This window comes from Diabrotica undecimpunctata, chromosome 3 (genome assembly GCF_040954645.1).
Source record: "Diabrotica undecimpunctata isolate CICGRU chromosome 3, icDiaUnde3, whole genome shotgun sequence".
NCBI lineage: Eukaryota > Metazoa > Arthropoda > Insecta > Coleoptera > Chrysomelidae > Diabrotica > Diabrotica undecimpunctata.
This window is the reverse complement of record NC_092805.1, coordinates 33,132,694-33,160,647: the sequence shown is the minus strand read 5'-3', so window position 1 is coordinate 33,160,647 and position 27,954 is coordinate 33,132,694. Positions and strand designations below refer to the sequence as shown.

The window sequence follows — 27,954 nt, the reverse complement described above, 5'->3', positions numbered from 1 at the left end:
CTCACGGAGCTGTCGTAACAATATATTTGATTTATTTGTGAGTTTGTGATTTTTTATTGGGTATAAAAGTAATCAGAAATTGTTTTGGACAATTTAATAAGGTCAATTACCTATATTAATTAGTTAATATTAGTTTTTGATTAGTTTTGTAAAAATGTTTTGTTAATATACAACACATATTTACTTTCGATAACTACTGGAAAATATTTTGTTAATGATGTGTTGAAAATATTTTGATAATAATACTTTTACAGGGTGATCAGTACATTACAGTACTTATTTGGATTAGAACAAAACTTAGCTCATTATTCTCTTTGTTATAATCCCTGTGCGGGGTCGATTTTCTTATTACGTTTACAAATAAATCGCTAGTTAAAAGTTTATATCTTGAGTAATAATAATATATAACCGCTTTACAGATATGTCCTTCCTAAATCAGAAACATTGAATAACCAATACAAAGAAAAATCATAAATACTTTTGCCATAAAGGGGCAACGTTTTCTTTTCTTTGAGAGGCTCTGTTCTTGCTTGTCTTCCTCGACCGTTAAGTATACGAACTCATCGGTCATATGAGTTTACTCAAATCCTGGTTTCGACTGAAAATAGCACATTTTGCCAATTTCCAATATTTCAGTTTTGGTACTGCATACACCAATTTAGGCGGTCAATATTGTGCTGCCTGGTTAACTTGAGAATCCGTAACTGTCTACTGTTGTATAGCCCTTGGGTACGAAGTCTTCTTCTTATCGTTTCAACTGAAACACTTAATACCTGTACCTTCGAAAAGCTGCTTTTGGAGTTGCGGGTAAGAAATTGTTGGGTCTCTTATAGCTACTTGGACAATAAAACGATCGTTACAAGCCATTGTTACTTTTTGACCACTTTATCTTGGTCTATCCTTACGCGTTCCTAACTCCTGATACCTACGCCCTTTTTGACACAACGTCCTGTGTTACGCTTACCACTGTAGCTATGCCCCTCTGAGACATACATTGCTCCAGAAGACCAATAATCTTTCTCCTTTGCACATCCGTTAACCCCTCATGGTGTTTTAAAAAGGCATGTTTTCCTTTTTAAAAGCGAAAGTAAGTTTATTTATTTTCTTCAGTTTATTTGTGTTCTTCAGGGCTTCCAAGGTCTCAGTCTCCCAAGACCCCAGACACTACTACACTCACTAGTCACTTCTAGTTCACTCACTAGTTCACTACTACGGCTGGGGCCAGGGGACGGTTCATTTATACCGTCGATGGTGACGTGGCCTAGGTGGGGGTTAGGGTGGGGATTGGCGCGAGAGTTGGCGCGAACATTTCCGACAGTGGGATTTTGATTCGAGGATCGAGGGGGCGATATTTTGTTTATGAGAGGTCTCCATGTAGAAGGTAACCGTATGGCGTCATCTCTTTTATTAAGGCAATTTGGTCTTTTTTCTATTTCTATGGCTTCTCGGATAATTCTTGGTTTATAAAAGCGGATGGGGGCTATGGTTCTGGAGTTTTCAAAATCAATTTTGTGACCTGTATGAAGGATTTTTATAATAATATGAATCTTAGCTCTAGGTTTATATATATATATATATATATATATATATATATATATATATATATATATATATATATATATATATCTGACAGGTGCTTTAAAATACGAGTGATAGCTCAATTTATTAAATTATTGATACATAGATACAAAGATCTTTGATGTCAGTCTTATTATTGATAGAACGTTGATCTTTTTTAAGAAAGGCTAGTTTCTAGAGAATGCTTGGCTAAAGCTGTAGTGTTTAATTTATTGGTTTGTACACTATGTTTGTGTGCAATAACCCTTCTATGTTTATATTGGTGTGTTTGTCCAATATATGTTGAATTGTAGTCTTTACAATTGATTTTATGAATAACATCGGACTGATAATCTTTATTAACATTGGGTTTATATTGCCCAAACTCCGAACAGGCTAGTATTTTTTCTTTGGTGTGTAAGTATGAGCCTTTAAAATTTATTTTATTTTACGCCATAAAATTTTTGAGTTCTTCTTAAAAAAAGTGTTCGATGTTTGAAGAAAATTCACTTTTTTATTAAAATTGGTTTACGTTTTTTTTACACATGTAGATTTATCACATACAAATAAAAAATAAGACGCTATAGTGTAAAAAATAAAAAATAAAAAAAATACTGTCATTCTGCAATAAATCATAGTTAAAAAATACTTGTCTTCGTTTGAAGATTCATTCTTTAACTTTCCATAATACACCCTCTTCACTGTTTTTGACAGAAGTAAACTTTAGCAGAAGTCTACCCCTAAATCCTTGAGACATTTTTATAATCTGAAATAATTCCAGTTGGATTTAATTTTTAAGAAATTCAAAAATTTAAAAAGTTCTATTAATTTTCTAAAATTTTCATAACTTAAAAGAATACTACAACTCATAACATAACTTCAACTTATTTATAAGACTGACACAACTCCAAATAATGCTTTATTCTTCACAGAAATGAGATGTGCTTTTGAATATGAATTGAGATGTGAGAAACATTTATGTGTTTTTGAGAAAGGAAGGCATATTTCAAAATATGATAGTATTGTGCAAAATGTCAAACCAGCTTTTCTTATTTACCTTATTAACAATAACGACACTTCTACAATCTGACGACCATTTTTTACTTTTTTGACATATGACGGTCTTCTTCCCAGGTACCGAGATATCAAATCAGCGGCATATTGAATTTCGATTTTCCAGTGGATTTCAGAGTCCCAACTTATATATAATCACACATGCATAAATGTTTTGTGGATTATCTATCAAATTGGCAAAAAGAGAAAAATTTATATATATTTAAGGAGTTAATTAATTTAAACAAAAATGAAAAGTAACGTACCTTTACACTATTATAACTTTTCTCTGATTGTATATCAGTTTGTCACATAAAGAACAATAAACACTCCTTTATCAAGTGCAAATGTGACTGTGGTTATTCTATCAACCGTTCTTGCAACTTCTACTGCGTTTTCTATCAACCATTATAACAACGTCATTTCCTTTTTCCTGCGTACCACAATTTGTATCCTTCACCTATTCCTTTCGCCATTTTCCCCTTCCACCTCGTCTCTTGAATGCAAACAATTTACACTCTTTTCTTGTAAGCACATCTCCATACTGTTTCCTGTGAGACTTCTAATATTCCAAGGCCCTATCAAGATTATTGTGACCTGTTATGTTTCGCCTGAAATACGTTCATAACTAATGTGTACATTTTACGAAAAAATTACAAGAATAACTTTGATCTCTACCAAAATTATTTTTAAAAACATGTTTTTTATAATTTGTTCAAAAATTGTGGATGAAATCGAATTTTTTCTTTCAAAAGCCACATGCCAATAACTATTTGCTCACAGATGAATTTAGATTTGCCTTATATTATAATGACTAATTTCGGCTTGAAGTGAATAATGAGAAATACATCGAACAAAACATGATTTCGGCGTCCGGCCCCGATATCTAGCAGATCATACAGCTTTATATCGGTTCTGACAAATTTGTTAATTACTGGTAGTTAAAATTAAAAATATAATTTAATTTTTATACTGTTTGCAACTTAAAGTTAAATGTGACAGTGTACTGAAAATCGTAGAATTCTATGAGTACAAAACTGCATTATTAATAACCTTAAAATCAGAAGTTTAAAAGGCAAAATATTTTATCGATTTCAATTCAACTTATCGATTATCAACAACAACTTTTTGCTGGTTCTTGCTTTTAACAAGTAATTAGGCTAGGCTGCTGTTCAATTTTATTGGCCACACAATTCATTGTGTGGCCAATAAAAATGTGAATATTGGCCACACATTCATTGTGTGGCCAATATTCACAAGTGGCCAGGTCCGGCTTCAGATCCTCTGTGCCAATGTACGTAAATTCTCAGCGGGAAGATGGATGCACCGGAATCAGCTACTACCTCACGAAATATACCCACTACGTCACTTATATCTTACTCCAATGCATTAAACAGTTTCAAATATCCTTCAAAAGACCAAGGTATTATACTTTCAACCATACAAGGAATAAAAGTTTTCGAATATATAAAAGCTGTTGGATCAATAGTACAGCCCAAAAATGTTGTTTGGGCATCCAAAATATCAAACAACCGCATCTGCATCTACCTCTCCTCTAAATATGTAGTTGATCAATTTCTTAGCTCCCACAAATATATAAATATTGATGGTAACCAGATTGAACTAAGAAGACTTATAACCCCTGCCCAAAGACTCATCATATCTAATGTATGTCCTACTATACCTAATAGCATAATTGAAGAGCACTTAAAAACTATGGGTATAAAATCCGCCTCCAACATGACGTTTCTACGAGTAGGCATGCAAGACTCAGAATACAGCCACGTACTCAGCTTTAGGAGGCAAATGTTCATAAGTCCTTTAGAAAATGCATCAATTCCTGACTCATTTCTAATCTCATTCGACAATACATCATATCGACTATACATTTCCATAGATGGTTTAAACTGCTCCAGATGCAAGATTGTCGGACATCACGATTCTGACTGTCCTTCTTTATCATCATCAAGCAACTCAATTAATCAAATGGAAACTGACCACCACGTGAATATACATAACTTACCAATGAAAAATATAATTAGCTACAAGATGAACCACGAAACCAATACCAAGAAGATACCGAAACATTAATGGAACCAGAACCCAATACCATACAAAATCACGCATCAGCTACAAAGGACCAAACCACTTCCTCACAAACAAACAATGAATTACAAATCTTGAATCAACCAAAAATATTTCAAGATAATTCCTTAGTAATTGACAGCGATAGAAAAACCACTGAAATTACTCCTGCAACTAAAAGACAAATATCCTCTCCTGAAATTCTTGAAAATGACCTACCTCCTCCCGATACTCAAAAACCTAAGAAAAAGCCTAAAACCCAAGAAGATATTTCAATTATTATAAATCAATTTAAAGAAAAAATTGAAAATAGAAACCCTTCCTTTACACTTACTTTTCATGAAATATGTGATTTGCTGGCAAATTCCCTTCACTCAAAACATCCTGAACTCATTGTTAAAAATTATTCAAATAAAAGCCAAGAAATAAAAGAAATTTTAAACTTTATATATTCTCAAATACAAAATAAAACTTTAAAAAACAATATCACCAGATTGAAGAAGAAACTGCTTCTCAACAGTCCTCCTTCTACTGACGAAACTGACCAAGAATCAAGTTCTCAACAATAAATAGTTAACACATAAGAGTTATTGGCCAGCACATTCATATTACAGTGGAACCCCAACGGTTATTTTACACATATAGAATCCATTAAGCTTCTTATACACGAATATCTTCCTTTAGTCATATGCCTAGAAGAGACCCATTTCAAGCACCAAAGTGTGACATTAAAAAATTATGTTCCTTTTCTAAGAAACCCAGTTGCAGATCACTCAAGCGGCGGAACAGCAATTTTTGTAAGGGATGACATTGAGTCAACTGAAATACAACTGCAAACAAATCTCGAAATAGTTGCAGTGTCAGTCACCCACAAAATGAAAATCAATATTTGCAATGTATACTTACCTCATCCTACTGATTTAGACATAACTGAACTAAGCAATGTTTTAAACCAAATTCCACACCCAAAAATAATATTAGGCGATTTTAACTGTCACAACAGTACTTGGGGAAGTAACAAAACCGACAAATGTGGCAATCTCCTAAATAATCTCATTGATAATTTAAATTTAGTTTTACTAAACACTGGCAAATCTACTAGGTTCAATTCATACAATGGTACATTTTCTGCCATAGATCTCTCTTTATGCAGTCCGTCGCTAGCTCCTTTATTATACTGGGACACATTGGGGTATTTATATGATAGTGATCACTTCCCTATCACGATAACCATAAACACTAATAATAAATCAACTTTTCCAATTCACCAGACATGGAAAATAAAGTCAGCTGACTGGAATTTATATCGAACACTGATAGAAGAACAAACAAACAAATCTAATTTAACCAATAACGCAAACCAAAATCTGGAAATATTTAATAACATTATTATTTCTGCAGCAACAATCGCAGTGGGAAAAACAAAATCGAGTCAAAGGCAGCCAGTTCCTTGGTGGAATAACGAAATTGCACAAGCACTCACTTTGTCTAAACACGCTTTTAACGTTTACAAGAAACATAAAACTATCGAAAACCTTTTAAGGTTTAAAAATCTCAGAGCTCAAAGCAGACAATTAATCAAAAAAGCAAAACGAGAAAGTTGGAAAAAGTACGTTTCTTCAATAAATCCTTCCACTCCCTTAGGCAACATATGGAACAAAGTCCGCAGAATAAAAGGTACAAAATACTTTCGAGGTATAGATGCTCTATCATATAATAACCAAACGCATTCAAACAAAGAAGATATTCCAGAAATACTAGCAGATATATACGAACTTAATTCTGGTGATTCTAATTACAGCCTATCCTTTCTAGAGCACAAAAAACTAACGGAGTCTTCAAATATACAAATCACAGAGAGCGGCAATCCAATAAACAAACCAGTAAGTCTTCAAGAATTAGAATTTTGTTTAAGTGCTAAAAATTCGAGTTCAGGACCTGATGATATCCACCCTCTTTTCTTACGAAATCTTCCTCTGAATGCAAAGCTAATATTAGTTGATATTTTTAATAATATTTTTATTCATCATGACTTTCCTGATCTATGGTCGCAAGCAACTATAATTCCAATCCTTAAATATAATAAACCAAAAGACGATCCAAATTCCTATTGTCCAATATCACTTACGTGTTGTACCTGCAAACTTTTAGAAAAAATCCTTAATTATCGTCTTAAATGGTACCTCGAAAACAATAACCTAATAAGTATCAGACAAAGTGGATTTCGTACGGGTAGATCCACAACAGACAATCTAATAACACTTGAATCAAGTATACATGAATCCTTTCTGCACAACCAAAAACTTATTGCCGTGTTTTTTGACATAAGAAAAGCGTTTGACACAACATGGAGACATCTTATACTAAAAACACTTCAAGAATGGGATGTTCAAGGGCACATGTTGTCCTTTATTAAAAATTTTCTAGAAACACTAACTTTTCGAGTTAGAACCAATGAATTTACATCCTCCAGACGAGTACTTCAAAACGGCACTCCACAAGGATCTACTCTAAGTCCTACTCTCTTTCTAGTTGCAATAAATAGTATTATACATCAAATAAAACTACCTGTATTTACTAGCCTATATGCAGATGACTTAGTCATTTATCTAAGAACAAACAATGTAACTCTGGGAACACATATACTGCAAACTACCTTACACACAATTGAAAGCTGGTCGCAAAACACGGGTTTTATATTCTCTAGTGAAAAGACACGTTATTTAATTTTTAGCAAAAGAAAAAATTACCCTAATGTTCAATTAACACTAAATGGAGTTGTCCTGAAACAAGCAGAAGAAATAAATTTCTTAGGACTTTCTTTTGAACGTAACTTAAACTGGGAAACCCACATCACCAATCTGCAACGTTCTTGACAATCCAGAATTAATCTACTAAAGATGCTGTCAAATACCTCTTGGGGGGCAGATACAACAACCTTACTTACTCTATATAGATCACTAATACGAAGTAAACTAGACTACGGCTGTTTATGCTACGATACTGCTAACAAAACATCTTTAAAAAAACTTGACTACATTCAAAATATGTGCTTGAGATCAGTTTTAGGTGCCACAAGAACTAGTCCAGTAAGTAGCTTACAAGTTTTGGCTAATGAACTATCCTTAAGCCAACGAAGGCAACTCCTATCACTAAATTACGTTGCCAGAATTTCAGCAAACAACAGCAACGTAACCTACTCAACAATACTTTGCAGAACAAATATAACGTCCGATCTTTACAGAAACATTGCAATAAAAAAACTACCATTTCCCGAACGAATAAAACGTATTGGTCTTAATTTAGAACAGTTCAGTCTTACTATGCCTATTCATGTAAATGTTCCTCCTTGGATGATTAAACCTCCAAAAATAGACACGTCTCTAAAAGAACTCCCGAAACACTCCACACATCCTTTCCTTATACAGCAAGCTTATAAAAATGTAATATCCAAATACCCAACAACCCATCAAATCTTCACTGATGCTTCCAAATGTCATGAAGGACATGCTGCAGCCTACATCTACGAAAACGTCAAGTCTACCATACGAATCCCAACAAATTGTTGTATATATACCGGAGAACTTACGGCAATTCACCAGGCCGTGAAAAAATGTTGTTCTATCAATGAAAGCAAATTTGTTATCATCACCGATTCAATGAGCGCATTACTTGGAATAAAACAGCTATATACAACTCACGCCATACTTCTCAAGATCAAAGAAGAGTTATCTTATCTACAGACTCAACAAAAAGATATTTCCTTTATCTGGGTACCTTCCCATATGGGAATAAGTGGTAATGAGGAAGTGGACTCTCTGGCAAGCAATGCAACCACCGACCAAAGTATTGCTATCATAAATCAAATGCCTTGGACTGACCACAAAGTAAATATCAAAGCCCACGTGTATAGAGCGTGGCAAACTACTTGGGATCACACTGCTAACAAACTCAAAGAATGTCTAAGTCAAGTAGGAACCAAACTCATCTTACCAAATAATAGAAAAGACCAAGTCATCATCAACCGACTCCGAATAGGACATACTTTCCTTACACACAAGCATATCTTCAACCAGGAGGCTGCTCCGATGTGTACCAAGTGCAACACTCAGTTGTCAGTGAAACATATAATTGTTGAGTGTCCAGTATACCAGAACGAAAGAATCGCGTGTGCCCTGAGTGACAATTTAAAAAGTATACTAACGTCAAATTACAGTCTTTATTAAGTTATCTTAAAATGCCTAAACTATATACCAGATTGTAAAAAATATTTTTTTTTATGTAACAATATGTATCTTACTGTTTGTGTATGTCCCCCTGCTAATAACCCTTAGTGGTTGATGCGGGTATATTTGTTTAAATAAAAAAAAAAACATGATTTCAAGTATTTGAAGAGGAATCAAACAATGAACAATCAGATAGGTAACATTAGTCATTTAGATGATCCACGTGTTCTTCAGTTTGTCTTAAATTTTATTCTTGTAAAAGATAACATTCACAATTGTGAATTTAGCTCCAGAAGAGATCCGTACTACTCGCATGGAGTAGCCGCCTCATTTACCAGACCATTCATTAGACCAAATAAGTTTGGGATCGTCACCAACGACAGCTTCGTGATATCCATCTAAGGATACATGAAGAACTTTCTAAAGTAAATCCGTAAACTGATTTTCGAAACCAAATTCAAATTTCTGCTTTAATCTGTGTCTTCTAGAAATTGCAAGGCAAAACAGACGTTGATAAAGATGTTATTAGAGACATGGGGAATCTAAAATTGCATTCCGTATATAACATAATCTCCTCAAGTAAGCAAAAATCTTTAGCGAATTGGTTTCTTGTACTCATAAAGAGTATATCGGAATAAAAGAAAAGACAGTTAAGATTTGATTTCACGTATAGTGCGTCTGTGTATCCGCTTATACGTATTTAACCCTAAAAGGGATCTTCAGAGCGGCTATTTACAAACACAGTTTACGGATTTATTGATCAAAAGTCGCTATTGCTTCCAGATCGAAGCAATTTTATAGTTGCTTCTATTATGACAGAAAAAATTATTTTGACGTTCAGAGCGTTTGTGAATAGCCGCTCCGAAAATAATTTTTAGAGTGAAATACGTATAAGCGGATACACAGACGCACTATACGTGAAATCAAATCTTAAATGTCTTTTCTTTTATTACGAGATACTCTTTATGAGTACAAGAAACCAATTCGCTAAGGATTGTTGCTTAGTTGAGGAGATTATGTTGTGGAATGCAATTTTAGATTCCCCATGTGTCTAATAACATCTTTATCAACGTCTGTTTTGCCTTGCAATTCTTAGAAGGCACAGATTAAAGCAGAAATCTGAATTTAGTTTCGAAAATCAGTTTACGGATTTATTTATCAGATGTCACTATTGCGTTCAGATCGAAGCCATTTTATAGTTGCTTCTATTATGACAGAAAAAAAAGTTTTTCCCTAATTTCCCGTATTTCATCCTAAAAAGATCCCTTTTAGGATGAAATACGTATAAGCGGAAACACAGACGCACTATACGTAAAATCAAATCTTAACTGTCTTTCCTTTTTCCTTTCTAGTTTTAATGAAACTTCAGAAATGAGAAAAGTAGCAAATTTTGCATTGGGGATTTGTATGATCACATATGTTCTGTGCGTGTCTAGACGAATGCAGCCAAACTTAAAAAGTAGAGGAGCTACTACAAGATATTAAATGAAAGATTTGGCATGAAAATTGAAAAAATATATCAATTATAATAGAGCCTTTAAAATATAAATAAAACTATCTCATTTTCAAACAAATTTATTTATTATTGCATGCCGCATAATTAAATTAAAACATCAATATTTTTTAAATGTATAAATGTCGGAGAGCAAAAAAGTACATTTTTGCTTGCTAATATAATTATACAATTAACTTGTCCTATCTAATGAATGTTTTATTGATTGTTTACTTAATTCAAGGTGATGAGAATGTGGTATATTCACATAAAATAATATCTACGGATTTAGTTTAACATAGACAGTAAATTAACGTAATGTTTTATCTCATATCTAACTAACGAAAAATAGTAATTTGATAAGCAATTTTCTCAAAACCAGTTCTGCTTTTAAACCTATAAATACATAGGTAGAGTGTATTACCCAACTTATTTAAATAATAGAAACCGATCATCCTTGACAACATATTTGTAAACAACTTCAGATATTGCAGATCAAGACACAACCGAAAAAGACATGGCGCCTGTAATAGAGAGAGTATTAGATGGCTTTAGACTTGCAGAAGGTCCCCATTGGGATAATAAAAAGCAGTGCTTGTATTTTGTGGATATTATCGAAAGTACTATTTGCAAATATGTGCCATCAACGAAGAAACTAACTAAAGCCAAGATCGGTAAGTAAATAAATTTTTTTATAATATCAAGGAATATCCATTTGCTACATTCGTTAATTTTATTCAAAAAACTTTCTATTTATATTATTGTGTATAAAGTATTGTGTATACTTATTGTGTATAAAGTTATATTGGAAATATATTTAAATGTTACCAATCAAATTTTTACGTGGTGTGTGTGTGAAAGATATGGCACGGAAACAAGTCCATCAGCCACAGAATGTTTTATTTATGTTTAAAGATATTTTTTTTGTTTTTGTTTGTTACTTTTTTTTAGATATATGTATAAACCACTGAAGTTATACTAATTTTTTTTTAACAACTCTTCAACCACGCAGGGTCATTAGCGTATTTAGATTAATGTGACAGTTGATACAATTAGTGTATACAGGGTGATCCTTAAGTAATTGTACAAAAAAAACAGTAGATTCTATACTTTAAAATGTTACTATTTAAGCTAAATTGTTTTAATAAAATGTTGATATTAAGAAAGATATAGGGTGTTAAAGTGCAAAATCAAAATTTTATTTTTTGCTATAACTTTCATGTTTGTAAACAATATTTACAACTGGGTACTTTTAAATATGAGAAATCATAATTTGATTCACACTTTGATGTAACTGATAGAGGGCGCTACTTACGCCATATATGTGGTATAAATTTGCACTTAACGTTTTTGCTCTTTAAGTTACCTGTATTTGGGATAAATAGGTATACTTGTAACTTCAAAACTCAACAGTTTTCGAGATATAGATGTTAATATTTTAGATTCCCCATGTCTCTATTAACATCTTTATCAACTTTGCTTTTTTTTTTGCTTTGCTTTGCCTTGCAATTTTTAGAAGGCTCAGATTAAGGCAGAAATCTGAAATGTGTTTCGAAACTATTTTACAGATTTATTATCAGATGTCGTTATTGCGTCCGTTTCGAAGCCATTTTAGTGTTGCTTCTTAAAGACAGAAAGGTATTTATTTTTCACGTTGAGAACGCCTATGAATAGCTGTTCTGAGAGCCTTATTAATTCGAAATACGTATAAACAGATACATAGACGCTTTGTACGTGAAATCAAATCTTGACTGTCTTTTTCATTTTATTCGGATCTACTCTGTATGAGTACAAGAAACCAATTCGCTAATAATTTCTGCTTAGTTGAGGAGACATGTCGTGAAATGCAAATTTTAGATTCTTCATGTCTCTATTAACATCTTTATCAACGTCTGCTTTGCCTTGCAATTTTTAGAAGGCTCAGTTTAAGGCAGAAATCTGAATTGTGTTTCGAAACTATTTTACGGATTTTAATAACATAACTTTTTTTTAAAGTAAGTGTTCGATATGTCGATCATTTTCTTTAATTCATTTGTCAATATATTCCATAAAAGATCGTTTCATATTAAATAGCATCATTGGTTCTAAAGAAACTGCTGCAGTATTTATTTCTTCCCATAGTTGGTTGCGAATGTTTATGACACACGTTGTTTTAATGCGCGTCATACACCAAAATCAAACGGATTTAATTAGGGGCTACGTAGTGGCTATAATGCATAATGGATATATATATATATATATATATATATATATATATATATATATATATATATATATATATATATATATATATATATATATCGATGAAATTACTTATTTATATGATTACGTTACAGCTTACGTGTAACTATAATTACATCTCGAACAAATGGACTATTATGATTTACTAACGAACTAATATTATGCTGAACTAAATTGCCTGTATGTTTACTATATTGTAGCAAAAGTATTATAAAACAGGACACATATGTGTTATTCAATACCTGTGCTCTAGTTTCTATTTATCCTAATAAAAATGGGTAAACAATTTACGTAATAAACAATAAGTATTCTTTTCGGATTTTTTATGAATTAAATAATTATATCAATATCTCACCACATTGACAAGGAATATGACTACCACGACCAATCCAACGTTCAGAAAAGTTGTATTTAAGTATGTTCTAAATGCCTTCTCTCTAGAATGTGGTTGTGTACCATCTTACATAAACCACATATTTTGGGTTTTTAGCATTTCAGAATAGAGAAAAAGTAATACAACGCCATTATAGAAACTTAAGAAGCGATAGCAAAGGGAAATTGTAAACATGATGACGGCCAACGTCTGAATACGGACACGGCACCTAAAGAAGAAGATAAAATATTTTTTCTCCAATAAGACATTTAGCACATATAACAAAGCATTTTATGGTGTAACATTATCATCTTTGAGTTGTTTTAATACCGCACAAATATCAAACTAAGAATTATTGTGCAGCTGACTTATAAAATGCATTTATCTCAAAAACGGTTGAATTTTCAGGTTACTAACAAGTATATCTTTTCTTTGTAAAAATAATGTATCTTTAATATTTTTTAACACAAATAAAGCTAACTTAAAAAGCAAAAAAGTTAAGCGCAAATTTATGCCGCACATGTGGCATATGTGGCGCCCTCTATTAGTTACATTAAAGTTAGTATAAAATTATAATTTATCCTACTCAAAAGTAGGATAAATTAGTAGTATATTTATCCAAAAATATTTACAAACGTAAAAGTTATAGCGAAAAATATAATTTTAAATTTCCACTTTAACACCCTGTATCTTTCTTAATATCAACATTTTATTGAAGTAAGTTGGCTTAAATCGTAATATTTTAAAATGCAGAATCTACGGTTTCTGTTTGTACAATTACTTACGGACCACCCTGTATACATTAGTTTACAATAATAATATGTATGTGTATTACAATGTACGTTTTAGATCTCTTAAAGTAGTTGACAGTCTTTAAGATAAGAAAATATTTTTTGGGTATCTGTATTTTCTTTTAGGGCATCTCTTAGGGAGTTGGGTATGCTATATTTGAGTCGTTCCCTGTTATATTTGGGACACTGTACAAAAAAATGTTTCACCTACATTCTTCATTCTTTGTTTTTGTTCTACATTCCAGGTACTAACAGTTAGAGGCAGATCTTCTTAAAGCATATCTGCGTTATGCCAATACATGATGTTTTGTCATAGTTATATTTTTAATTTCATCCAAACATAGAAAGAACAATGTATACATATTTTCTAAAATTGTATTTTTAGATAACTACAATGTTTCGATAATAATACCAGTCAAAGACAGAGACAACGAATTCATAGTGACTTTGAACAATTCTATAGCATTAGTGGAATGGGATGGAGAAAGTACAAATATAAGTTCATTAAAAAAAATCTATGAAGTGGATGCTGGAACTAGCAACGTATTCAACGATGGAAAATGTGATAAAACTGGAAGAATTTGGGCAGGTACGTTTTTTCATACATCACTGTAAAAAATCACAAATGAACAATTTTTATTATATAATAATACAGTCACCTTTAGATTCTTCAGATTATGATTTCAGAATCTGCTCATGTTGTGTCAGTCTTACTTACTTCACCAGTATCCATTCGTTCAGGAAGTGCTACACTGTTTGAAGATGGAGTTTTATTTTACATGAAAAAGACTCAGAAAGAAAAAAGATCAGTGAGATTTGGCTTGATTGTGGACAAATAACTTTTGATTAATATATTGTTCTTGGTTCAGTATTGTTTTTTGGTATTATTGTGGATGTGTTTAGGCAATTACTAGTATTAGTTTCATTTGTGTGACAATTTGAACAACAATGGCTTTGATTTGTAAGAAAAATGCCTTCAGGTATATTATCAAAATTAACCAGCCATTAGTCTGTAACAATTTATAATTTGCTTATAGGGGGTTGAAAAGAGGGACTGAACAATGACTGAGCTGGAGATAGGGTAAGCAAATAAATTGAAACGTTTACGAACGGCTACTCGTGTTTTGATTGGAGAGCAAGGTCGTGGATAAGGATTGCTTTATTTGAGGGACTGGGAGAAACTAACTACAAAAAAGAAATCAAAAAAATATTACAGAAATATCCTTGGAACACTACATAAGAAGATTCTTAACCTGTTTAAAATGGACGCTGTTTAAAAACATTTTCTAGTTATTTAGAAAGAAAAGTTTTTCTCTCCTAAAAAATTTCAAGGATGATATCTTTTAAAAGAATTAATTTTAAACTCCTGGTTTAAAGAGAAACATTACATATTTATTATTACTTCACCATAAACAGTTATTACAAATAAAATTATTCACACTTTTCAACAAACTAAAATACACTCTGGTCCAAAATTAACCGGCCACCTTAAAAATGGGTAATTTTTGATTTCTTATATCTCCTAAACCTGTTGTCCGATTTAAGTGATTTTTTCAATATGTTATAGGCTTATTTTCTGACAATATCTTTATAATAATATTGTTGCTAAACAGATAAATTTTCATTGTATGCCGGGTGTACGAATGAAACTGTATTTTTTTCTTAAAGTTTTCATCACCCTGTGGAATATTCTAGCATTTGTAGAATACTGAAATTAAATCTTAACTATAGCCTCATGCTTTCTCAATATTTTGTTTTAGGATTGATTCGCTTATGTTAAATAATACAAAAGTTAGGTGCTTTAACAACTAGATATGTTTTTTATCAATGTTTATCTCCGCGGAAGAGAAAAAATAATCTTTTGAAAAAAGTAATTTGTTACAGTAAAAATCCAGTGAATAAAATCTTCGAAGAAAATTCAAATTAACAATATTTTGGAAATCAAAGTCTAATTTAAAAGAAATTGTGTGACAAATAATGGGTGTTGCTGCCTCTAGCCCTTAGGACTTCTTGGAGCCGGTTTGGCAATCCATTCATGATATCCTGGATATCAGATTGGGGGATATTGTGCCACTCCTCTACCACAGCTGTCTTTACCTCTTCAAAGTATGCAGGGGCTGGTACTCTTGTTCTTACCCGTCTTTTGAAGTTTTACTAGATATGCTTAATTGGGTTAAGATCGGGACTGTGTGCTGGCCATGGTAGAACTTGAATCTCGACCTTATTAAGGTACTCACGGATAGATCTTGCTGTATGGCAACGTGCATAGTCATGCATTAGTCTGAAGTGATCACCAATGAATAGTGCAAAAGGCATGACATGGTCTTGGAGAACTTCTTGAACGTATACACGGGCATTCACACTGCCTCTACCGAACACAACAAGATCAGTACGCGCTTCGTAAGAAATACCTCCCCAAATCATTATTGACCTTCCTCCGTAAGCCACTATTTCGGTTATAGCGCATGCAGCAAACCTTTCATTTTGACGCCTATAGACACGTTGGCGTCCATCTGGACCTTTTAGGGCTATTCTGCTCTCATCTGGGAACAGTATATTCTTCCATTTCGCTATAGACCAGTTAGCATATTCTCGCGCAAAATGAAGTCTAGCCCTACGGTGTTGTGGGAGCAGTTGTAGTGCGCGAACTGGACGAAAAGCCCTCAAGTTTATTTCTGACAGTCTTCTTCTAATCGTTTTTTTACTCACACTAACGTTTCTCACCTCAAGAAGAGACCTACGAGCTTCAGGAGCGGTGCAAAAGCGAATTCTCAATACTTTGCGGTTGTACGATCCTGTCTCGTACCGTAGTTCGGGGTATATCAAGTATACCAGCGATATGACGTTGACTGTAACCAACATCAACTAAAGCCAGCAAACTGTCACATAATGTAAACAAAACAATAATAAAGGTGGTGGGGTTAATTTTGCTGGTGAGTTAATTCGTCTGTATTAATGAAAAACATGGCTAGTTGTTAAACTACCTAACTTTTGTATTATCCAATATAAGCGAATAAATCAAAAAACAAAATGTTGAGAAAACATGAGGCTATAGTAAGGTTTTAATTTCAATATTTTATAAATGCTAGAATATTTCACAGGGTGATGCAAACTTTAAGAAAAAACACAGTTTATTTCGTACACGCGATATATAATGAAAATTTACGTGCTTGGCAACCATATTATTATAATGATATTGTCAAGGAATAAGGATATAACATATTAAAAAATTTACTTAAATCGGACAACAGGTTTAGGAGATATAAGACATCAAATATTATCCATTTTTAAGGTGGCCGGTTAATTTTGGCTCAGAATGTATGACAATTAGCTGATCCATAAAACTTATATTTATTTATAACTTTTTAATTTGTCCTGAAAGAAAAAGTATATTACCGAAAAGTGTTTATTTTATTTAACAAAATTTAACAAAACTACTTTACTTCACTGGCTGATTATTTTCATTAAGAAAGTTTGTTACTGTTGTTGTTTTGATTAAAAAAAATACTTTCCCACACAAACTTCAAACGATCTGGATTCGACCCCTAGGGGACAAAATGGAAACTGGACAAATCTTGGAAGGCCAAACACCGAATTGGGCTTTAGGTTATCCTGATGATAACAATATGTATTCTTCAAAACTCGGCTGCTTAATTTTTTTTTCTTTTCTTAAGTTAAAACCATGTGTGTCTCACTTAGCCCTCAGACACGCTATTTATAAAATCCTGTGACACAGAATACAGCAACAAATTGGTGATTATCTCGCTTCACAAAGACTGCCAAATCGCGTTTGAGCCTAATCACCTTCCTTTTAACCAAAACTTCTTCGAATTAAACCAATAGTTGCTGACTTTTGAAACTATCACCGAAAAAGATCATTTCCCGTCCAAACCCCAATTCGTTCTCTGACTACTACACTTTACACTATTTATTGAATTTCCGATGTCAAAAACGAATACCGAAAATTTTCTGCGTAAATATCTAATAGGCGGATTTAAGATTATACATATTTATATTACCAATCTCAGAGACGCAAAAAATTTAAAATCTTTTTTGTAGTTTTATTATATACGGGGTAAAACGAAAATGCTACAAGTCTTCTGGCATCCTCTTTACGTATCCGAACCATGTCAACTGTGTTTACTAAATCTCCCCGCCTATATTACAATCTAGCTTCATTTCATCTTATATTTGCCCTTTCTAGTTTTAATTTACCACAACTTTGTCTAAAATTATTCAACGTGGTCAGACGACATCAAGCGAATCCAGCACAACTGGATTCAGGGTGCTCAAGATTGGATGCAATGGAATTATTTACGGGAGGCCTATGTTCATCAGTGGATTTAAAACGGCTAATGATGATTATTATATTACCCAAAAGTTTATTTTAGTTTAGTCAATTCAGGATTTTTCAATCAGTTAATAAATTGGGAATTTTTAAAAAGTGGCCATTTAAAGGCAACTTAAAAGCGAAATATATATACCGAATTGGGAGGTCTATGAAATGAAAACAAAGCAAAGACAAAATGTTAAAAAGGTTAAAAGGCTAACAATTGTATCAAAGTCGAATTTATAAAAACCGTGCCGTTTCGTGTTATTAGTCTAGGGGCCAGGGGGGACGGTTGAGTATGTACTTGTATGACGGTTTTCCTTAACGTTTTTTATATTTTTTGGTTCTAGATTCGATTTTTCGAGGGTACTAGGCTATAAACGTTTCAGATAATTTGTTATTAACAATTTAATTGTTTAAACGATTGTATATCCTAAACTATTAAATCTTAAAACTGTGAAAAACATATGCAAAATAGGCATTCAATGGGGCTTTTGTAAGTATAACTCAGCATTCATACGACCAATACCTTTCAAAATTTAATTCCCCTGGTTTTAAAGGTAATTGTCACAACTTTAACATAAACTGTGAAAAATTACTTTATCTTAATTATTAAAAAAGTTATAACAATTAAACTTCAAAAATTTCACAAAAAAGTTGCGAATTAATTTGTTTAAGAGATTTAAACAGAATTAAACTATAAACTTTGAAGATATAGAACTTTTAATAACGCGTTCCGAGGCGCACGGTCAGCTCGCAGCGAATGCTGCATACGGTGTGATAATACATGGCGAAGACAGGAAAGGATGGGTCAGAGGAAGAGATATGAAACGGGCCGATCAACACTCGGTCCGAAGAGGAACGGAAAGCGACTTATCAATACTTAACTACATAAAAGAATAGGTCTGTCCCAGATCAATACTCCAAGACCGGATAAGGATCTGCCACTAGATCACTACTCTAGCAGAAACGGTTGGGTTCAGTCGATACCCTAGGGCCAGTGGAGTTGTTATTATATCGTTACAATTCTCTAAGTGCTGATATCCTCAGATCGCGGAATTAAAAGTTCAATATCTTAGTCAAAAATTAACATAGAACCATTTACCATAACCTTAAATAATTCTTTTGAGTTGTTCTTTCACTTCTATTAGCCAGATATTCGAAGTGTATAGCTTAATTTTGCTTAATCCTTTTTGGAGTCTGGAAAAGCCACATGTAATGCCTATTTTACAATTGTTTTTCACGAAATTTATTAGATCTTCGCTTTTAACAATCAGATCAAAGTTTACCAAACGCCATTTTGTTCATTTTTTCGGAAGGAACAATTTTTATTTTCTAAAATTAAATATCCTTAATAGTTTAGGAGATACAATAATTTTAGCAATTAAATTGGTAATAACAAATTATATGACGGGTTTTCAGCCTGGTACCCTCAAAAAACAAAACTACGCTTAAAAAAAATAGAAAACGTCAAGGTACCGAGGGAAAAAAATGCACTTTTTGTTCCTTCGGTACCTATACCCTACACCCGGCTTGTAGACTATATTGTAAAAGATAAAATAATAAACAAAAGCTATCAAAAGGAAAACCTTTTCTGTCCAATAAATATCGTTATTAATCTAGTTTCTTTACTTTAAGATCTAGCTTAAATTTTTTTTTATGGTTGTGTTCAACTCTGATTATTTCTAGGTAGTATGGGTGCATCACCCACATCGATTGGAGAACTTGTTCAAGGGAAAGGAACATTGTACAGCTTCTCCAATAACACAGCAACACCTCATAGAGGGGAGATTGGTATATCGAATGGCATTGCATTTGACTATAGACTTGGAAAGATGTATTATACAGATTCATTTAGCTTTAGAGTTGACCAATATGATATTGACATAAACCAAGGCAAAATATGTAAGTAAATATTATTTAAAAAAAAGTGGTACATTAGGTTGTACTGTAGATCAGAGGTTCTCAAAGTGGGTGACGCGGCACCCTGGGGTGTCTCAAGTATTTGTCAGGGGTGACGTGAAACATTTAAGAAAAGTCGAACAACCGGCCGCTGCGCCACTGTCTAATCGAAACATGCTAACTATTTGCACTTGTGTATTCTCGATGCCGACCGAGAAACAAACAGCCGAATTTGACCTACGCGACTGCTACCTGCATTCACTCCACAGTTTAATTCTTGCAGCCGATAAGTGAGTTTTGTAAAAATTAGAATTAGATTTTAAAGTGAAAGTTTTAGATATAACTGCAGAAGAAAAGTGACGACGTAAGTAGTTATATTCATTGGAATTAATATGTATAATATTATGTATTTGCTATTTTTGCCATAAAAAACACCTTTCATTGTTGGCAATGTTTTGCTCTCTTTTATTTGGGACATTTTTATCATTTCAGAATAATGGAAAATTGGCTGAAATCTGGGTCTTTGAAAAGAAAATGTAGTGAAGTCACTGAAGGATCTGAATCAACTGATTCAGTTACAACTAGCAGATATGGAGAACATGCAAATGTCTACGAGATCGATTCGAGTCCAGCTTACCCAAGTTGTTCTCACTCAATTCGTGGAAAGCAGGTTCCTTACCAAAAAGAAATTCGGGGAAAAATAAGACGGTATGATCCTAGCTATCTCACGTTATATGGCTTTATTAAAATTGGCAACGAACAGGCACCAGAAGCCCAATGCGTTAATTGTCACAAAATTGTTCCTAATGGGTCCTTGGTTCCATCTAACTTAAAAAGACAATCATCCTGGTTTAGCCTATAAGCTTGAAGAAACATTTAAACGTCTTGCTTTATCTCTTCAGGCAGGGTCATGCATGATGGAAAGAGTCTGCAAAAATGAAAACGAACACGCCACTGAAACATCTATGGTTGGTTTACACATTACAAAAGCCGGAAAACATCATACCATTGCTGAGGAACTGATTAAACCTTGCGTGAAGGATGTTGTAGAATGCGTGTTAGGTCCAACTAGATTGATAATGTTCAGATGTCAAACAGCAATATAAGCAAGGAAATTCACACTATTTCAGACTTTGTAGATAGAGAGTTTATAAATAGATTAGACACTTGTGAATTCTTCAGTTTACACCTTGATAAAAGTACCTACGTTGGTGGACGTGCTATTCTGTTTGTGTTTGTGAGGTTTTCATTCTGGATGAAAATAGAAGAAGAACTCCTTATATGTGAAGAGCTTAAAATGTGTGCCACTCTTGAAGAAATTTTCAAGGCTATCCACGGGTATATAAGAAAAAATGATAGAGTGGAGTAAATGTGTGGATATTTGCAGTGATAGAGCGGCTGTAATGGTCGGTAAAATTAGAGGGGCAGTGTCTAGAATAAAGGTAGTGGCAGAAAATGTCTCCAACAGTCATTGTATCTTACAGATGCCGCAAGATTTTAAAGACGTATTAGATTGTTCTGTGAAAATAATTAACCATGTGAAGAGCCGTCCGCTTCAAGCACGCCTTTTAAAGCTCACCGCTGAAGATATGGGCATCGATCACTTCAATCTTTTGATCCACACAGAGGTTCGGTGGCTATCGAGAGGAACAATTTTAGAGAGACTATTTGAACTAAAAGATTCACTAATTATCACATTTACAGAGGAGTCTTTCATTCAAGAATTAAAAGATATTAATTGGCTGCTAAACTTGGGATAGCTTTCAGACATCTTCGAAATAATAAATAAATCCAACACTTCACTTCAAGGCAAAGGAGGAGCACACTTAGATAAAATCAAAGCCTTGCGTACAGCAAACATAGACATTTTTCAAAAAAACAGATACATTTTTCAAACCATGTGTTTGACAACTTCTCTCGATTACAGGAATTATTAATAACAAATGAAATCAATCATCAAACCAAGTTCTCTAAAATTGTTATTGCTCATTTGCAAGGTTTGGGAAAAAGTATTGTAAACTATTTTCCTAACATTGACTGAGATGACTTATATAGCTGGATGATGGACCCAAAAAATAAACCTGTCGGAATGACAAACGAAGTTTTTCAAAATCAACTTGAGATCCGCGAAGATAGCGGTTTAAAACTCAAATACCGTGAAGAAAGCCAAGAACGTTGTTGGCAAGGTTGCAGTGAAAAAACTTGTGTGTTTCACATCGACTGATCTCTGTCAGTCTTCTTTCTCCGCATATTCTAATATTAAAAACAAATACAGAAGCAAACTTCAAGCATCAAGGGATTTAAGGGTCAACCTTACAAAGATTCCCATAATTATAAAGGATATAATGAAAACATCATCGAAACAGTTTCATTTATCACATTAAGTAAGGATATTTGAATATCAAATGTACTGTATTTTATTGATCTGAAATAAAGTTTATTTTGAAATCAAACGAGCCTCAGAATTGTATTTTTTTTTTCATTTTTTGTCGTTCCTAAAATTGCTTTAAGGGTTGGTGTGTCTCGTAATTTTTTTAGCCCTACAAGGGTGGGGCGACTAAAAGAGTTTTGAGAACCACTGCTGTAGACTAGCGTGAAGCTTTATACTATGTTTTCTATATTTTTAAAATTTAAATAATACTTTTAAAATTGAATAAAGTAATTTTATTATTTACTTATTACTCATATTGATTTAAATAAAATTTATAAAGTTTACATGTTCTATAACGGAGTTCCCTCATAGCGCAAATGGACTCTTCCAACTGTTTACTGAGAAATCTCTTGTATAAAGTATAGATATGGAAATTAAACCTATAATGTTTTACAAATAATTCATTTTGTATCACTTTAATACATTAGTCGAATTGATAATTCTAAAAATTCGGCATTTATATGTAATTAAAATATAAAAAAAAGAAGTGTCTAGAATAAAAGTTTTGAACAGATGATTCAGTATACTGTTGTGAATTTATTAAAAGGTTCAATATTTATAACACTTACGAATTTAATTTATTTTTTATTTATATTAATTTATCTGACAATAATTTATATATATCCGAACGTAACAATTAAAACGCGGGCGCGGGTCTTCAAATATTAACTAACTCCTTCCAAATAAAATGTCCTGTTATATACTCAGTACCGTTAGACTCGAAAAGTCGACGGCCCTCTCGACTAGACAGAGCGGCGAAATGTGTCAGGTAGGCATTACCTGAATCGGATGATTCATCTACATCCTTCGTCGAAATTTCTACAACAAAACAGAATTAGTCATAATATTTAGTTATTTCAGGCCATGATAATTATCGTAACAATACCTAGTTAGACATTAATTGGATGACATTTATAATAACTTTTAAATTTTGCTCGTTCGATAATCGTTACAAATCGAATTCTAGTATTAATCTTTTATTTTTATGTTTGTTTTACTATATCTTTTATTGACGGATATACTTTTAATTTTATACTTTTCGTTTAATGTCTGTCTTTTGCTATTTATTTTTCATGAGGTGTTTATTTTCAATCTGCTTAGAATAAATATATGATGGATTGATGGAGAGTAGTGAATAGAAAAAAACAACAGCTATTTTGTGACGCTACCCGTAACACCGACCCGAGGCGCTTCTTCCGTGACGCTCGCCTCAGTATGTTACTATAAAGAAAAATTAATAAAACAAAGTGGTATAAATTATTGACTTATACCACTTAACTAGTATAAAAATTAAACCATTAAATCATCTTAGCTTTTTCGTGTTCTTCCAACTTCGAATTAGGACTTTTGTACAGGTAGTTAGCAGGGTACTGCACACTGGTAGAGTGCGTGTGTTGATAAGATGGTATTCCTATAAGGAGTTCCATCATATCCTTCTTGTTCGGAACTTACGGGTCTTGGTTCTTTGTAAAGCCGTACCAGTGCTGATCCCGAAATATTTGTAAATGATCTGTAGCAGTTTTTTTGGCAAATCCGCATATAAAAACTTTTATATATTTATTAAGAGTTTCTTTATAGTATTATACATACATACATACATACTTAAAAACATACATAACAGAATTCACATAAAATTAGAACAAGAAATAAATGATTCACAGATGGGTTTTAGAAAGGGTCTAGGAACTAGAGAAGCATTATTCGGAGTCAATGTTCTGACACAACGATGTCTGGATATGAATCAGGACATGTATGCTTGCTTCATAGATTTTAAAAAAGCTTCTGACAGAGTTCAACATGAAAAGCTTTTAAGTATTCTTAAGACCAAAAACATAGATAATAGAGATCTACAAATTATATCGAATCTGTATAAAAATCATAAAGCAAGAATAAGAGTCGAAGGAGAACTGACAGAGGAAGTAAGTATACTTAGAAGAGTTCGACAAGGGTGCATACTTTCACCACTCTTATTCAACTTCTACAGTGAAGTGATATTTCAAGAAGCTTTATTGGATATTGTTGAAGGTATTTTGGTCAACGGAAATAGCATTAATAATATTATATATGCGGACGATACGGTCGTATTTGCAAGTGACATGGAGAATCGCAGTACATAATACAACATGTATACAATGCATGCAAATGAATCTCAAGAAAACGAAATCAATGATATTCTCAAAAAAAAACACAAAATGTAAATAACCTGATCATCAATAATACAACGATCGAAAGAGTAACAACATATAAAAATTTAGGAACTTGGCTAACCGAAAATGGAGATCAAACAAAAGGAATTAGATCTAGAATAGAAATGGCAAGAAACACGTTAATAAAATTGAACGACTTACTTTGCAACCGTAACCTTAATCTAGAGATGCGCACAAGAATGCTACGTTGTTACGTTTTTTCTACTTTACTATACGGCATGGAAGCATGGACAATAAAACAGTCTGAAATAAAAAAATTAAACTCCTTTGAGATGGAGAGGAGAGAGAGAGAGAGGAGAAGGAACCTGAAAAAGAAGAATGAACTATGTATACTGGTTTTTGATATGTCTTAATAATTGCACATTCAGCAAAAAATTGCGTTCTTCTACATTTTGTTTTCTTTGGATTCCTAATTGTGCCTAATTGTCTAAAAATGCCGTTAAGAAAAAATCTCTTTGCGTCATTTCGTAGACCGTAAATTTGTTACTTTCGTATTTTATTTTTTTCCAACATACCTTATTATTCTGACTCATCGAGAACAAATTATGCGTGCCCCCCTTTCAGTCTGTCAGAAACCAAAATCCTTGTCATTTGGTGAGCAAAAGTGGCTGAATGCCATGAATTTGTGATCAATTTTTTACAATTTTTCTTAACTTAATATGATGACGTCGTTTAGGTTTCGCGTATTCAAGGTATGGCTGCTCCCTTTTCTTTTATTACGGGACTCTGAATGGGAGAATTGTTAAAATTTGTTGTCATCATCATCATCAACTAGCCTCTAACGTCCACTGCTGAACATAGACCTCTCTCATGCTTTTCCACTTAGTCCGATTTTGCCCCATTTGTTTGTTAGTTTAAACAAAAATTAGTGCACAAATTTGTTATGTTATTATGTAATTCTCTGCTATGACGCTAGAATAGGAGGATGGTCAGCTCACAGTTATTACTTAGAAGGTTACTAATATGCTCTAAGGGTGTTTTATAGTATCGGCTCTTAGATCAGTGTTATTGGCAAAAACAGGTTATTACCTGCGATATATTGGGGGGTTGACTCGAGGATGTTAAAGTACTCTTTAGGAAGTTCGATACTTGCAAAATTTAAAAGTTTAGCTGGCACACAGAAAACCTTAGTTTTCGAGCTCCTGGTGAGTATATATTTGAAGGTGGCATGTCCTTTTAAGGACCTTCTTTGCTCTGTGGTTCGAGTTTTCGATAATTCGTGGAACATATCTTTAGTTGGAGCTTTGAATTTAATTTTGGATGGTGCGGATATTGGCAAGTTGGTGTATCAATCCTGATGGATAATCATATTTTTTTTTTCATGATTCTTTTCAGGAGTTTCCTCTCTGTTGCCATGATTTGGTTTATTTGTCTTTTGTTGAGGGAAAGGTAGATTCTGGCTCTGTATTCAATTGTTGGCCTGATGTATGTTTTATACGTCTGTAGCAGTGTAACATGGTTACTATTCCCAAATTTGCCACTTAATGCTTTTAGTAGGATGGCTCGGTTTCGTACTTTGTTTTCAAGGTGTGTTACTATTGAGTGTCTTTACAAATTCAACACCCAAGTAGGACACTGACTGAATTTGGGTCTTTCTCCATTTAGCATGCGCGTGGTTGTTCTGTTTAAGTTGTGGACGAGAATATTAGTGATGTCTGAACAACATGTGTTTTTGTTAGATTTAGAGGTACTCTCCATTTTTTGCACCACTTGACAATAGAGTCAAGCTGTGCTTGAGCCTTTTCGATCAAAGATCGTTTTCTATAGTTACTTTGAGTAGGTCCTACGTATAGTAGGCACATGTCATCGCTATAGAGAAGGATGCTTTCGGATGTAATGTTGGAAAGGGGGAGTATAACACTTTTGTATACTGTATATACACTGGGCGCTAGTATTGAGTTTTGTGGAACTCCTACTAGAGGAGTGAATGATGTGAAGAGGTTGTCAACGACTCGAACACGGATAGTCCGAGCAGAGAAAGGCTTGGTGTAGGTTTTAAATCAGACCAGCGTACCAGACCTGATCGAATACTTTTTAGACAGCTAGGAAGATGCCTATAGCTTGTCTGTTGTGCCCTTTAATTTCCTGAGATGTGAAAGTTGCTGCTTTTATCACCATAAGATCTAATAAAGTACGCCAATAGAGTATATAATAAGTAAAAAGTGACACTTTAAGGACACCTAATATAAATTGCAAATTCTAATCATATATATAACTCACGAAAATGTTTTATTTCAGCAAATATGAAAACTATATTTTCAATTAAAAATCAAAAAGAACTGGCTGAAGAAACATTTTGCGATGGCATGACGTTGGATTCCGATGGAAACATATGGTTAGCATTGTTTAATTCTTCGAAGGTATATCAATTAGATCCTTCCAACCCAGAGACAGTTTTGAAAGTTTTGGAATTTCCAGCTGCACAGGTATTTCTGTTGTTTATTTACTAAACTCTATAAAAACATTACTTACAATAATAAATCGAACCTGTATAAATTTTGCTTTAACTTTTTAAATGTCTAATCATTTATTTTTTTTTTTTTTTTTTTTTAGATAACTTCTGTAGCATTTGGTGGGCCAAATCTGGATGAGTTGTATGTTACTTCTGGCAATCTTTCTGACAGGCCCGGCGGAAAAAGTCCAGGATCTGTTTTTCGGGTAACAGGACTAAATGTCAAAGGACTACCTGCAGATGAAGCGATTCTTTGAACAAACTGTATTCTTGTTATATTTAAATGTTCTTGTTATATTTAAACTATCAATATAAATAAAGTTTATTTACGTACTAATTATAGTTACTATAAAATTTAAAATCCAGACTTACACAAAAATTAAAGAAATAACGGCTATAAAATAACAAATAGACTTATTATAAGTGGTCACTATGAAATCAAACCGGCATAAATGCTAAACAGACATTTTTCACTAGAGCGTTCCAAAGATTTTACAATTAATTTTTTATCGCTTACTACCGTTTATTTCATACTGTGTCACAACAAACGACGGAGAGTATTTAGGGCACACAAAATGAACGAGGCTGCGTTGCTCAGAGTCAAAAGAGATGTGGGCGTGGTTCTTTAGACATTTCCACTAGTACACATCTAAAATAGAATTGGGAAGGAAGAAAAGAATTCTATGTAATAGCTACTAGAGCTAAACCAGAAATATTAAATAAATACAACAAAGAAACAAACGGTAAACAAATTGCCAAAGAACCCCACCGTATTTTATTTTTATAGCTTCTAAGAATACGAGAACGAAGATGA

General features: G+C 33.1%; 1 protein-coding gene across 2 annotated transcripts; it reads left to right on the top strand.

Moving 5' to 3' along the window:
• The first annotated feature begins 10,698 nt into the window (after positions 1 to 10,698).
• On the top strand, positions 10,699 to 27,473 carry LOC140436655 (regucalcin-like). 2 transcript variants are annotated; one of them, XM_072525656.1, is made up of 5 exons: positions 10,699 to 11,087; positions 14,204 to 14,407; positions 19,838 to 20,053; positions 26,927 to 27,114; positions 27,242 to 27,473. In XM_072525656.1, exons 1-5 carry the CDS (start codon positions 10,931 to 10,933, stop codon positions 27,395 to 27,397), a joined length of 921 nt encoding a protein of 306 aa, XP_072381757.1. In that variant the 5' UTR covers positions 10,699 to 10,930; the 3' UTR covers positions 27,398 to 27,473. The 2 variants fall into 2 exon arrangements, with proteins under 2 accessions (XP_072381757.1, XP_072381758.1); XM_072525657.1 differs by having other exon boundaries at positions 14,204 to 14,411; positions 19,842 to 20,053.
• The last annotated feature ends 481 nt before the right edge of the window (positions 27,474 to 27,954 follow it).

Excerpts from the sequence above, each read along its gene's own strand:
- LOC140436655 (XM_072525656.1), top strand. The coding sequence starts at position 10,931 with ATGGCGCCTGTAATAGAGAGAGTATTAGATGGCTTTAGACTTGCAGAA. Across the intron at positions 14,408-19,837 it reads AACTGGAAGAATTTGGGCAG|GTAGTATGGGTGCATCACCC; the intron begins GTACGTTTTTTC and ends GATTATTTCTAG. Across the intron at positions 20,054-26,926 it reads CATAAACCAAGGCAAAATAT|CAAATATGAAAACTATATTT; the intron begins GTAAGTAAATAT and ends GTTTTATTTCAG.